This window comes from Pleurodeles waltl, chromosome 3_1, assembly GCF_031143425.1.
Source record: "Pleurodeles waltl isolate 20211129_DDA chromosome 3_1, aPleWal1.hap1.20221129, whole genome shotgun sequence".
NCBI lineage: Eukaryota > Metazoa > Chordata > Amphibia > Caudata > Salamandridae > Pleurodeles > Pleurodeles waltl.
The window spans coordinates 262,798,559-262,812,681 of NC_090440.1; the positions used below are offsets into that span (position 1 = coordinate 262,798,559).

A 14,123-nucleotide genomic window follows, 5' to 3' on the forward strand; every position below is an offset into this window, starting at 1 on the left:
TCTGGAAAAGCTCCAGGTCAGACAAAAAAAGTAAGTGGACATGGTCAGGGAAAGGTTCTCCCATCAAGAACTACATGTGGTAGAAATCGGAGCTATGGTGGTCTCTATGGGGAGTAGGAGATCTTGGTACTTCCACCTCATTGGCTGAAGTTCGGATGGTTTCAAATGAAGTAGATGTGCTACTAAGCAAACACTTTTCTTGAGTTCCGCTGACACTTTAACTATTCAAAGCTATTTAAAGTTACTGTCTGACGGGGAATGATTCAAGCATGTGAATATATGAAAGATCCAATGCTGAAGAACCTCTATATCCTGCACCACTGCACTGCAGTCCTACAGTTGCAAGCCTTCCTGAACTGGCCACAACAGAGGGGAAAAGACATGGAAACACAAACACACCACATTACAAGAAGAATAAACAGTGAAGCATACCTGTGTAGCTCATCAGAACAAGAGCAATGGCATGCAAAGGAGGGGTAGTAATAGGTGCAGAGGAGTGACATCATTCAGGATAGAGCCTAGCCATTGTGATCACTCCAAATGGGTGATGAGGCATCCCACACCACTGTACATTACAAAGGCCATACTCACAGCTGGCCGAAGTAGGCTGAATTACCATGGACTAAAATGAATGCATAGTCCAAAGGTAGAGACAGTGCAGGAGAACTGTAACTTGTACTTATGCGGTACCACAAACCTAGCCATATTTCAATCAGGGCTTGGCACTGGTGGGACAGCAATGTCCTCTGCAATGCGGTACAGACAAAAACTTCTGCTGTAAGTGCCCCTCATCTGTCCATTATCCGGTACCCTGATATTTATGGCCCAGTGCACTCCAAAATCCTCCATGCGCACAGAGGCCTAGGCCTATTACCTAATCATGAGACCCAGGCCTAGCTTATAGGTCTGGAGGGAAACACCAGGTGAGATTTCTAGTTGACATGAAACTACCATCCTTGGTATATGAACACTAAGCAGTGGTGAATGGATACTATTTTATGATTGATAGTATAAGCCAGGTCTTTTTTTTATGTGTGAGTGCGGTGCTTATATGTCCCACTCGAGTGAGGTTTTGTGTGAATGCAATGGGCAGACATCTCCATTTGTATATCATGTTTTCTGCATTTAAGGTGACTGGGAGGAGGATTCCACGGTCATTAGCAGTGTACAGTTGCAGAGTTCAGTGGGATCTATGGTGAATGCTCGTTTTAAATCATACCACAAGAGGGAAGTGCCTGAAACAACCTTTTCAGACAGAAATAGTACTTTTCACATTCTACAGTAGAAGTGTGTGGCATCAGACACTAAAGCATTGGAGGATAGAGACAGGGCTGCTTTAGCAGTGCAGCAGTGACCTTTATTATTTGTTGTTGATCATCCCATCCTGAGCACTACCATTTGGCTGATAGTGTGGGTGGACAGACAGGTGGGTTTGAGGGGAGGTATCTTTCATAAGGGGAAACTTCTAAGTAAGGCCTGCCCCTTCATCTATCTCTCTCCAGACTGCTACTGTAGAAAGCTTACAACATCCACAAGCAGAGCCTTCGAACATCTTTGTGCTTAGGTGTGGGTGCTCTTGTTTGAAGACCACATCATCACTACCTGCTGTGAATGCCATCATTTTCTACAGATGCCATGACTGTTTTGCAGAAGGTTCTTTTGACAGGGGACCGCTTCAATCTGGCTCCAGAACACTAACAATGGGATCAATATCCCATGCCTGGAAAATGACTAACGGAGGGGCTCAAGCTATCCAAGGTGGCTCCAGGTTCCTCAAGAACAAGTGAGAAAGTGCTTCACAATGTACCTGAAGAACTACCGAACTGGTGTTAAGAGACAGTTATTCAGGGGTGAGGGGATATCATCTCAAGCCTGCGCTATTTTGCTCAAAAAGCCTGGTGCATAAGAGTCCGCCGAGAGAGAGGAGGGACTCTCTCACTCTACAGGGAGATGTATGCCCAAGGAGGGGAAAACAGAGCTACTCTGCACAGAGCATGAGACAGACCAGAAGAGCAGACAGAATCAAATGAGTGTAATCAGCTTCAACAAGGTTCTAAGAAAGGGTCTCCCAGCTTCCTGGTAGGTTTCCTGACCATCGAATGAATGACCATAAGGGCAACTCAGATGTTCCAAATCACCAGTAGGCTCGACGGAGTCATGATGACTCTGCCAAGAGCTTCCTAGTTGTCTGGATAGTTGCACCACCAAGGCATGAGCTACTGCATTGCCGGCGCTGCCACATCCATCAATCAACAACAGAAAAAAAGAAACAGGATGGTCCACCAGCGCCACTGTTGTAAACTGCAACATGGAGTCCATAAGCTTTTATCTGCAAGCCTCGCAAGCAGTTGGCAATGCATGCACACCAACCAAGTGAAACCAAACACAGATTGTGCCCTTACAGCTAAACAATATTGGTATTTTTTGTATTCATACACTGAAGCCGTGACAGAATGTTTACCTTAATGATACAGAAACCACAAACTTACATAGTCATAGTCTCTGTAATTATAATCCAATAGAACCCCGTGCCTAACCGTGCAGTATTACATTTTGTTGTGTAATAAAAGTGTTTCTCTTTTTCGATAAATAAAAGCACTGGGCTAGAATGCATTCGTAGTCTCCGTTACATAACTGGGGGTTCAAAATTTCTACCAACCACGCCCCTCGACACTGCCTCCCTGAGAGGTGTTTGACTACTCATCCTTACTTACCAGAGAGTCAAGCGTGGAAAGGTTGGACTCGCTACCAGTTTGCAGTGTGATCTTCGGTCAGGCCTAGGGATATTAGTGGAAAAAGGCTCTTACCAGGACAGTTGAAGCGGGATTCGACTGACAAAATGTATGCTGAATTGGATTAGGAATTGAAATGACCATGGTAAATGTTCAGTCCAGACTAGGTTGATTTCAGTGAAAGTGGAGAACAAGAGGTCAAGACTATGGCCAAACTCATGTGCTGGTTCCCTTATCTGCTGTTTACAGCCAAGAGAGTCCATGTAAGCCATTAAGGTTTGGGCAAAGGTGTTAGCGGAATTGCAGGATTTGCTGCCATGAACATGTAAATTTGGAACATCATGCTTCCACTTAAATGTCCCTCACTCTCACCTTCTCCTCCCAACCAACTCCTGGTACCCAGGGAAAGCAGCTGTTTCCTACACAGCTAAATTACTCCATTGCCACACAACCTTGCAACCAACTAATGATTCTCCACCCCAGCATGCACAGTACCCTGTAGCTAGATTTGTAATGGATCACTCCAGATACAAAAATTAAAATGGGTTAGCATAAAAAAGTGAAGGAGCGGTTTCCTTCAAAAATATAAATTCTTACACAATGTCGATCACTTTTAATTTAGCTGTACTCTTCCTTTAATTTTTTCTTTGATATATGTACCTCTTTGCTCCTCAAAGTACATAGTGAAAGTTAACTGGAGTAGGACAGAAGTTGGGCTCTGTTCTGTGCTGCAAGTGTAAATATATTTTTAAGACCTACCCTAGCGATACTTAGTCATTTGGTTCAAAGTACAGTCAAAATTACAATAGGAAGAAAATGTCACCAAAAACTTACCAAGCCATCGTTTTCTTCAGATGTCCTCTGGTAATGACCTGCCATTGAAATGTAGTCATTTAACAGCTTATTACATTCATGACATTTAAGCCCATGACGTATTAGTCTCAAGGGATCAGTATACAGAGGCATAGCTGGGGGATAGTTAGTGGTCTGGCTTAAAGTTGCACTTCCTGATGCTGGAGTGACAGGACGTGTGGAAACTGTCTGAAAATTTGTAGTTAATGAGGAAGGTTGTGGGGCTAAACTGAAAGTAGAACTGAGGATAGCAGGTGCAAACATTTGGTCTGAGGAGATGGGTTTCATTAGTAACTGAGAACACTGCATGATACAACCTTTGCTCTTGTGCTCTCGTGCATGTCCAAGTAAGCTACATTTGTTGTAAAAGAGCACCAACTTTGAACACTGAGTACACATAACCTCAATATGGACACTTCGCCTGTTATAGTGCTGTGTGAGGCTTTTCTCCAGTGCAAAGGAATCTCCACATTCAAGGCAACAGTAGCCATTGGCAGGTATACGGATACTGCTCTCCAAAGGCGGGTTAAGATTTGGAGCATAAACTGGAACAGGATTGGCACTATGGAGCAGTTTGGTGAATGCTTCCACAATCACTGGAGCAGCTTTCTTCACCTGATGAACAAGTGGCATGGGCATTTGCGTTTGCTGCAGCAGACCTCGTTTTGGGACAGTAGCTTTTGTTGGTGCAGGTGCAGCAAAACTGTTGGGAACTAAATTGAGATTGGCCAGATGAACAGCTTTGGGAAGGAGACTGGTTGGAGTTGATGGTGACTTTACTGCTGCCTGCTTCTTGTTCTCCTGTGTTAGCTCAAGGGCAGCTTTCACTATTCCGGTACTTGGACTTTGAAGTGAAGAGGTAATATTGGTATGTGGGCTAGCGTTATCTTCGGTTTTAACACCGACTTCCTGTAGGCTCACAACAACTGCGTTGGCTACTGAAGCAAGTGAAGGATCTGCACTCTCCACCAAAATTGTGCCTTTAAGGTTTTCCATAACTGCACCTATGATGGGCTGTGTCTCATTTTTGATGACTGGTTCTTCACAAATTGAACTTTCAGAAAGATAACCCTCGGGTGACTTCACCAGACCATCTGAATCTAATTCTGGCAAAATTCTGGTAACGGTCCGTTTGATTTCACCAGAAGAGGTCTTAATTGTCTTTATTCTGACTTTTGGTATAGCTGGAGGGGATCCAGCTCCCATGGAAGGTGAACCTTTGCTGCTTGTATCACTACAGACACTCATGGGGCTGTCAGGCTGCTTGTTAATTTTCTTCATAACATCTAGAGGACTTCTTGGACTCTTTGGTGACTTAGGCATTTTAGGACTGCCCATCACCTCTTCTTTTAAAGCCAAAAAAGGCTCCTTTTTGACAGACGACTGTTCTTCCTTAGAAACGGTTGCAACTTTTTTGGCCTGAAGTGCAACCAGTGCAGCCACACAGGAAGACAACTTTGAATGGGCAGGTTTGAGACGCTGACGTGGTGGAATAGAACAACATACACTTGTTTTTGCCTGGAAGTTCTTGGGTTCTTCAGCACTGTTGCCCTGGAGCTCAACAAACGAAGAAGTTTCCCCAAGTAAGTTGTTGCCTTTTGCCAGATCTTTGCCCTGGTCTTCAGATTTATTTGGCATTTGCTTGTGCTCTGCAGTTGTTTCTTCCAGCCCAGTCTCTTTGCTGTCCTGAAAGTCTGGCTTATGTTCCTTTTTGCAATACTGATCAAACATGCTTAATTCATGCTCTACAGGCTTCCGCACAGTATCTACAACAGAAACATCAGACGTAATGTACACAGGAGGAGGGAAATACAGGCTCTCTGACTGCTTCTGTTTATTTACAATACCATTATCTTTCAAAGCATCCTCTGGCTCAGGACTTGAAATAGGACTGAACTGGCTAAATGATGGTAAGGGTTCTGACTTCTGTTTGTCGATTTTCTCATCATAGTTTCTGGAACTGTCTCCGTTGATGAAAGCAGAGTCAAATTTTCCATAAGTATGTCCTATACTAGGAGAGTCAGAAGCCAATTCCGATCCACGGAATCCATTATGCAGGAGAACAGAACCAAGATGGCTTCCCTCCTTATCTGCTTCAAAAGACTCCTGACGACTAGTGTTCTTTACAATGACACTCACCACAGGTATGTCAGAAGTAGGCACTGAGTGAGACAAGTTTAAGTTTTCATCTATGCACATTCCTGGAGGTTTTAGGTGACTTTCAGTTTCCTCATTGGTAGAGTGGATGGCTTCCTTGGCATCAAGGCTTGTTGGGTCAGGGATGTCAAATGCAGCTAAAAGATCATCAAAATCAGGAGTTTTCATGTCACCCATGACTGGAGTCTTGGCAAAAGCTAAAAAGAAATGACACACAAATCAGGTCGTTCATACATTTAACAGGTGGAAAAATTTATACCATTTTACTCTTGCGTCTTGGCTATTTCCAGTTCTCAGCCTGGTATATAAAGCAATCTAGTGGCTGCACCACAAACCGCTTGAACTGATGTCAAAATAGAGCTTTGCATACTGAAAAAGTGTGAGTCATAATCTGCACAAACCCATGCCTAAAATTACCAGAAAGAACGCAGACTTTTTTCACTCCCACTATGCAAATTTGTAATATTGCGCATAGCTCAGATACATTTGACTTATTGAATATTTTTTGTCTGGAGATTTCTTTTCTTACCTCCACGTTATGATCAGCCTGGCTACATGGCAACTTTCCAGCTTTAATCTATGCACGTCATTTGAAGTGTCTAACTCGGTCTGACTTTTTCGACTGTTCGGAGAACAGTTATCCACTGCATGACACCAATGTGCTACCATTGGTACAAGGTCCCTACACAACCCTGTGAATTGCATGCAAAGTAGGAAGAGCCAATTTAACACAAAATGTGGTGTGTCCATGTTTCGTTTTGTGCCCTCTCCTATCATGGGTAATAGGCTTCCAAATGTAAACAAGTGTACAAGAAAGAAGTAATTTTACAAAATGCAGTCTATATCACATAATAGTAGGAGTACCCACAACTTCTGGAATGCACAAACAATCACAACTTCTAAACTCAGCATCCTGTGTACATTTCAGAAATACATGTTTCCTTCATACCTATTTTTAACTACTACAGTTTACCATATACATTGCTGTAATATTACACAAACAAAAAGTATTGTAAAATGCACCTCAGTTGAGGGCTCTGGGCATCTGGGGCTCTTGGAGAATATATATTCCGTATAAATATCCACAAAACCGTAAGGGGCTAGCGGACGCAACGGTATATTGTTTTTGTAAGTGGGCCATTGTGACTAGAAGTTACAGATGATAATATTGTCACAAATGGCTGTTTTCCCTCATCATGTTGATTATATTTTACATTGAGGGGTCTACACAAATGCCCCTTGCTGAATACAGAATTTTGTCTACCTTTCAGAAATGTACAGCCTTCCGGAATCGCCCATGGGTTTCACACCTGTCTAGTCTCCAAACTGCTAGTAGGTTTAAATCACAAAATTAGGAAACAAATCAGGGTCACTGTGCAGACCATGATGGTGGTGGTGGTGGTGGTGGTGATGAGGGGCGGTAGGATTATTAGCAGTAGGTTCTTGGGTTAAGTGCCTGTCTGTGAACAAAGAGCTGGTGATCATTCGCCAGTGTAGGAGCTGTTTGGATCCAGGTTGAACACACACAGAAATCATGCTGCATGACACATGCTGGCAGGTAACTAAGATTCCCCGCAATGCCACAAACTTGTGTATGGAGAGACAGCCGTAATCTTGGATCTTCAGGCACAACTTCCCATGGTTCACACTGCCCTTTCCTAAACAATTGTCCTTGCTACTGCCAGGAACCTGCTATGTGGGTCTCAGATTTCAGTTGCCAAGACTTTTTTGAGAGAGAGAAGTATCCTGAAACTGTCAGTTCATGAAAACCAACTTCTGAACTACATTTTATAAAATGTATTTGAACTCTTAGGAATGATTTATCTGTACTCTTAGAACTAGGGTGTTATGTTCTTCTAAAATACCCAGTGAAAAAAAAAAGAAGGAACCTTGAGGAGGCAAATGCACGCACACATATACTCATTCGCATTTCAACAAATGTGAGGTACAAGGTATTAGATTTAGACTCGTGTATACGCATATATTGCTAAGAGTAGAGAATAATAGGATGTTAATGGTAGTCATTATTCTGCAGTACTAATTAATCAAGTAGAAACTATACTCATCTTCAACACAGTAACATATAGCGAGGGAGCAGAGGTAGTTATTCGAAATGGAGGGAGAGGAGAGTTTGAAACATACTTAATTGGTTTCAGTTTTCAGATTTCTTAGTTTTCTATTGTAGAGAGGTGAGTGTACAGAGATATTTTTTAGGCTATATCCAATCACAATTACTGTTAATTTAATATCCTAACCTCCTTCACCCCGAGAAGTGAAAAGACAGTGAAATTGTTGGGAATTACCATCTATTGTATGGTATTCCCTCCCCCCTTTTTGGATTTTTGGCTCCTTTGCTGAACCTATTTTTTTTGCCATAGGACTCTGCACATTTCCCCCTTTCTAACTAGTGGCAAGTCATGAGAAAATAGCTTTTTGCAGGTTCACCACCAATTTTGGCCCCACTATTTGACTATTCTGTACTGGTAAAACGACTAAGAGTGCACAAGCTGTTTACCTTATTTCACAGGGAGCCGCGGGGGTACTTATTGCTCCCCGCTCATTGCTTGATAGCCCATCAGGCGCTGCACACGGCGCGTCTGAGGGCAGAGCGGTGCTTCATTACGGTGAGTATCGCACGTCTTGCTGGTTTCCTGTTGGGCTTTGCATGAGTCAGCGGAACCGCGCCATGTTTCACCACGTGTCCTGGAAGGCCTGACGCCCATGTGGGTCTGTAACTACAGCATGTGTCACTGTTTCTTCTTGGTTTTTTAGCAGCTGGACGTCCGGATGTCCGGGTCAGTACAGTTGTTGGGCCCTAACCTTATTGTGCTCTGGTCACGTGCTCATACATTCTACTGCTGCAGGGCCAGGTGATATATTTCTTTGTGTGGCGCCCTTAGATCTGAGGGAGTTTTTTTTTTTAAATCAAGGCCTGTCAAACTTTCTGCAATGCTATTTCTTGCTTGGTCTCCCTTGCGAACTGCACGCTGTACCTGGACTTTGTCCTACTCATATTGCTTAGTGCACGTTGTGCTTGACATTGCTGGGCTTCGTTCCCTGTCAAAGTTTCCACACACTTGGTGCAGAGTCCTTCTGGTCACTATGCAAGGAGAGGGTTATGCGGAGAAAGAGACCTTATCAGTTATTCCCATTGACAATGAATTTTGTGATGCAATGGATCCGTCCATTCAGCAGGTGGTGGCTGCCGCCACTGAGCCTTTGGAGAGGAGGCTGTTCCAACAAGCTCATTCCTTTCCGGCCCCTCTTACTGTGTCTACCCAGGGTCCGTCAGACTGGGGTCAATCGGCACAATGCTCCAGTAAGCACAAACTGGAGAGTGGCCTGGATATGGTGCCTTTTGAAAAGGTGAAATAGGATTTGGCGGAGCCCTCCACTCAAGATGGCGATTCCCTCTCCCTCTTGCCGTCGGCGGACCCGGAGGAGGATGATTTACACAGCTCTACTGACGAAGCGGGCCCTTCTAGGCCTTGGCAGCCCGTTCAAACTCCCTGGGAGCTTCAGTTGCCTTTGGGGTCGGACATGTTAGACCCTGAAGACTTGGTCCATCCCATTCCTCCGGATGGGTTCCCTCCAATAAGGTAATATCTTACGTTGCCGCCAGGCTGAGCAAACCTCTGGACAAGGAGGTTCGTGCGCGCTTTGGGGCGGAATGTCCTCACCCCTCCCTTTCGGGGAAGGTTTCTTATACACCCGACACAGGTCCCAGGATGGTCACCTTTTTGCAGAAATTTATCAAAGACCCCAAGAAAGGGATCGCAGGTCATGGCGGGCCTGTCAGGATAAAACTGCTCGATATTTCTGGCCCACTTAGAAACATTTTGGAGTTGGCTGAGCAAGCCAAAATGTCGGATACTCCTTTGTCTCCGGAGATAATCTCTGGTTGGGCCCAGAGGGCTAGAATATTTCTTGGGAACGCCAATTGTGGCCTCTCCGCTGAAAGACGTAGATCACTCCTTATTAAGGTGGACCTGAAGTTGAGGGACCTGGCTTCTGTAGAGACAGGGCCTGTGGCTCAGGGCAATCCTCTTCGGAGACCCCTTTATGAAAGAGCTGTCCAAATTTGTTGCTACGTTTACGTGGCTTGATAAGGCACAAACATCTATCAAGAAGATTTTTCAGCTGCGCCTTTTTCTCTCGGCCGTTTGTGGGAGTTGGCGCTCCGCCGGCCGTTTCTACTTACAAGGTCTCGCTAGAGGCCAAGCCCCTCACAGAGCAGCCACAGTATGCCGAGTTCTTCCCCACGAGGAGGGGGCAGCGCGGCAGAGGAGCCAAAGGACCCTTGCAAGGGTAGCTTCAAGGAGCCGAGTCCGGTAAGTGTCATGTCAGCGGTATTTCTTCCTATCGGGTGGCAACTGGCTCTTTTCGCACAGGAATGGGAGTCCCTTACTTCAAACCCTTAGGTTCTTCAGACAATCAGAGGGTTTCAACTGGAATTTTTTGTGCTCAAGTTCAGATCTCCCACCCACGGCCCTTGGTGTTCACCCTTTCTCAGCAGCATTTGGTGGACAGAGAGTTGTGCCGGAAAGTGGCTGTAATTCCAACTTCCCTTCATCCTCTGGGGTTCCTCAGCAACATTTTTTTGGTGGACACACGGAACGGGGGCCAGAGGCCCGTATTCAACCTGAGGGAGTTTAACAGTTGGCTTTTGTACCGCCACTTCAAGATGTAGGGCATCCATCTCTTGCACGACCTCTTACTTCCCAACGACTGAATAGTAGGCCTAAATCTTCAGGACACTTATCTGGCAGTGCCAATTCTTCCCCTGCATAGTCGCTTTCATCGGTTTCAATGGCAGGGACAGTTCTACGAGTTCACAACTCTGCCGTTCGGGCTTTCTTCGGCCCCTTGGTGTTTTACCGAGGTTCTGAGGCTGGTGACAGAACATCTCCGGGCGAGGGGAATGCGTCTGATCATTATTTAGACGATTTGTTGCTGATGAACCAGTCAGGTTGTGGAAGCAACTGCAGTACGCAATCTCTCTCTTGGAAGGTTTAGGTTTCTTGATAAATGCCAAAAAGTCAGCTCTTGTTCCCTCCAGGCAGACCATCTTTCTGAGCTTTGTCATAGACTTGGTGGACAAAACCCACATCCTTCCTTCTCGCAAGATCACGAAGATCCATCAGGAGTTAAGGAAGACCATCGTTCGACCTACCACATCCCTGCGCCAAGTTGCTCGGATAGTGGGTATTTTATCCTCATCCATATAAACGATTTTTCCGGGTCCCCTCCATTACAGGGCACTGCAGCAGCGGAAGGCCTCTCACTTGTGCAAGGGCGTCTCTTATTCGGATCAGGTGATTGTGACAGAAGACGCAAGGAACGAGAGGAGATGGTGGCCTTCCCACATGAAGGCCTTGAACGGCCGAGTGATTTCCGGCTCGAATCCAGGCATAGTTCTAGAATTCAACGGCAGCGGCTCGGGTTAGGGAGCTCACTGCGTGGATTTCGTCACTGGGGGAAGGTGGTCTTCAGACGATCAAACCCTTCACATCAATTGCCTGGAGCTCTTCACAGGTTCTTTTGCTATTCAATGCTGGACCAAGGACAAAGCAAACTGTGCAGTCTTGCTCAAAATGGACAATTGGTCGGCGGTCCACTACAACAACCACCTGGGGGACCCCAGATTCAAGGCTCTGGCAGACCTGGCCAAGGATCTCTGAGCGTATTGTCTCACATACAATATCTCAGTCACGGCTGAATATCCCCCCTCGGATTAGATACCAGACTAGTGTTCTAGGGAGTGGCTAGACACGAGTTTGTGGCGTTTACATCCTGGGGTTTTCGCGAACCTCAATGCAAGATAGGGTCTTTCTCAATAGACTTCTTTGCATCCAGGCTGGACCATAAAATGTCCCGTTTTGTCAGCTGGAAACCAGATCCGTTGGCAGTGGCGACAGATGCGTTTCTCCAGGACTGGTCAAGGGAAAAGGGTTACGCCTTTCCTCCTTTCGCCATGATAACGTGTCTGGCTGCATAAGTACGCCGTCAGAAAGTGCAGGTGGTGTTGATCACTCCGCTTTGAAGGTCTCAAGTGTGGTGTCCAGTTCTTCTGGAACTTTCTTGGGATTTTCCAATCCTTCTCACCTAGGATCCGGATAATCTAAAGGATCCTCTGGGACAGAGTCCCCTATTGGTTCTCCAAGGCCGTCTTTCTCTCATGGCTTGAAGGATTTCAGGGAAAGATGGAGTCCCAGGCCTTTCTTCGGAGGCTGAAAGATTGTTGGCCGCAGCCTGGGCAGACAGCACCTCTAAGAGATATAAATCTGCATGGACAAAGTGGGTATGTTGGTGTCTTCAACACGAGGAGAATCCCATGGGGTGCGACATTGTTTTCTACTTAACAGAGCGGACTTCCTGGAAGAGGCCCAAAGAAGGTGATCTGGACAAGCATGTTCCAGAAATCATTTGATACCTTGAAGAAAGCCATGTGTACAGCACCTATGTTCAAGGCCTCCCGAGTTCATGGTAACGGGTATGAACCAAAAATTGTACTTGAAAAAATATCTAAGATATTCTGAGGCTGAAATTGACTCAGCCTTACAAAATTCACCCAGTTGTTTCATTTGCACAAAAAAAAAAAAAAAAAAAAGTGCCCTGCTAAAGCACCTCTTTTGTCAAGTCCAGTTGAATTCAGAAATTCAGTATGGGTTTCTATAAGAAATTGAGTTACTGGTTGAGAGGGGTGTAACCTTACTCAAGCAGCAACCACAAACCTCGGCAGGGTGAACTCACAAGCAAATCCCAAATTAGCCTGTGCTTAACCCTCTAGCAGCTTGACGCAAAAGCATTATGGCTTAACCTAGAAGCAACATGTAAATTATCTATGCAGTACTTCAAAAACTACTAAAGTGACACAAGAAAAATTCCACACAAATTTAGAAAAAGGCAGTAAAATGTAATTATTAGTTTTAGACCACAACAATAAAAATCCAATCAGTAGGGCTGAAGATATGCAGTTTTTTAAAGATTCAAGTGAAAATAGCTCCAAAATGCACAACGAGCTAACTGTGGATATCAGGTCACGCCAAACCGGGACAAAGACACAGGCCTACCACAATGGAGCATGGGCCGGCTACAGGGGCCTAGTTAGACCCAGTGAACAGGAATAACTTAAATCCTGGCAGTGGAGGCCCGTGTTGAGGATGCGTCATGCAGTGGTGATTCCCAGGAGTTGGAGAGCAAGGTCTTGCATTGTCGTCACAGATTCTGTCGACGAGGGGCTTGCGATGTGAAGTCCTGCGTCGAGGATGCGTCCCGCAGTGGCGGTTCCTGGAAGGCTGTGGGTGGCGATGTGAAGTCCTGCGCCAGAGATGAACCATGCAGCAGTTCTAATTCAGTGTATGGTGAGGCAAAAATTGCCAGTGGATCTGATGCAAAATTTCTGTTCGGTGATGCGTTGAGCTGCAGCTTCAATGTCAGTGCTGCTGTGACTGGTAGAGCACCTTCAGACCCACTTCCAAGAGGTCAGGACTAGGATGGCACCACTTGCGAAGGTAGGTTCCTTGGCTGCCAGAGTCCAGGTGCTGGATAGAGGATGGAGAAAGTCTGTTCTGTCACTGAGCCGTCTAATAAGAAGGCCAGCCAACTAGTCCTTGGAATCACTTTGGTTGCCCTAGGTTCCAGGTTCAAGTCCAGTCCATCAATCAGACAGGAGGGGAGTACAGCAGTACAACAGTCTGGTAATCTTTCTTGCAGCAAAGTAGCACAGCAGTTCTTCTTCTGAATCTTTCACAGGTCCAAATGTGTACTGAAGAGTTTGGGTGTGAGGTCCAATATTAATACCCGGTGCCTACTTTGAATCAGGATAGAGGTTTCCACCGCTCGCAGGTGCTTGGAATTTCCTGCCTCCCTGCCCTGGCCCTTGATTGTCCGGGATCACAACAGACTAGTGTCAAACCCTTTGTGAGAATGTCTAGGCAAAGCCTTTGGGATGTGCAAGGGAGGTGGATGAACGCTCCTCCCATTAACTCAGAGTGGCCCATCCTTCCAACACTTAGCTTCTTTGTCTCACTGTCTGGGAACAATACACAAAGACCAACCAACCGCTAACTACACCTAGTCATGTGACCCAGGATAAAAGCAGCAGACACCAAATGGTTGGGAGAAGAAAATGACAATTTCCTAAAAGTGGCATTTTCAGGATTGTGACTAAACATCTGACTTTACCATTTTAATTAAAACATTGTAGACATCAAACTTGATATGTCTACCTGCTCCCAACTGAAAGTTGTTCACTTATTAAATGTAATAAGGTAACCTAATGTTATCCTGTGGGAGCAGTGGGCCTTGCAGTAATGAAAAACAAATTTAAGAGTTTTACACTACCAGGGCATGTAAAACTTGAAAGTACATGTCCTACTC

General features: G+C 45.3%; 1 protein-coding gene across 4 annotated transcripts in view; it reads right to left on the reverse strand.

Annotated features, from left to right (window-relative positions):
- Nucleotides 1-14,123, reverse strand: part of ZNF592 (zinc finger protein 592) — a 341,162-nt gene that overhangs the window by 259,787 nt on the left and 67,252 nt on the right. For all 4 annotated transcript variants that reach the window (XM_069222355.1, XM_069222353.1, XM_069222352.1 and 1 more), the window contains one exon: nt 3,567-5,938. In XM_069222355.1, coding sequence (XP_069078456.1) covers nt 3,567-5,918 — 2,352 coding nt within the window. In that variant the 5' untranslated portion in view covers nt 5,919-5,938. The remainder of the gene's footprint in view (nt 1-3,566; nt 5,939-14,123) is intronic.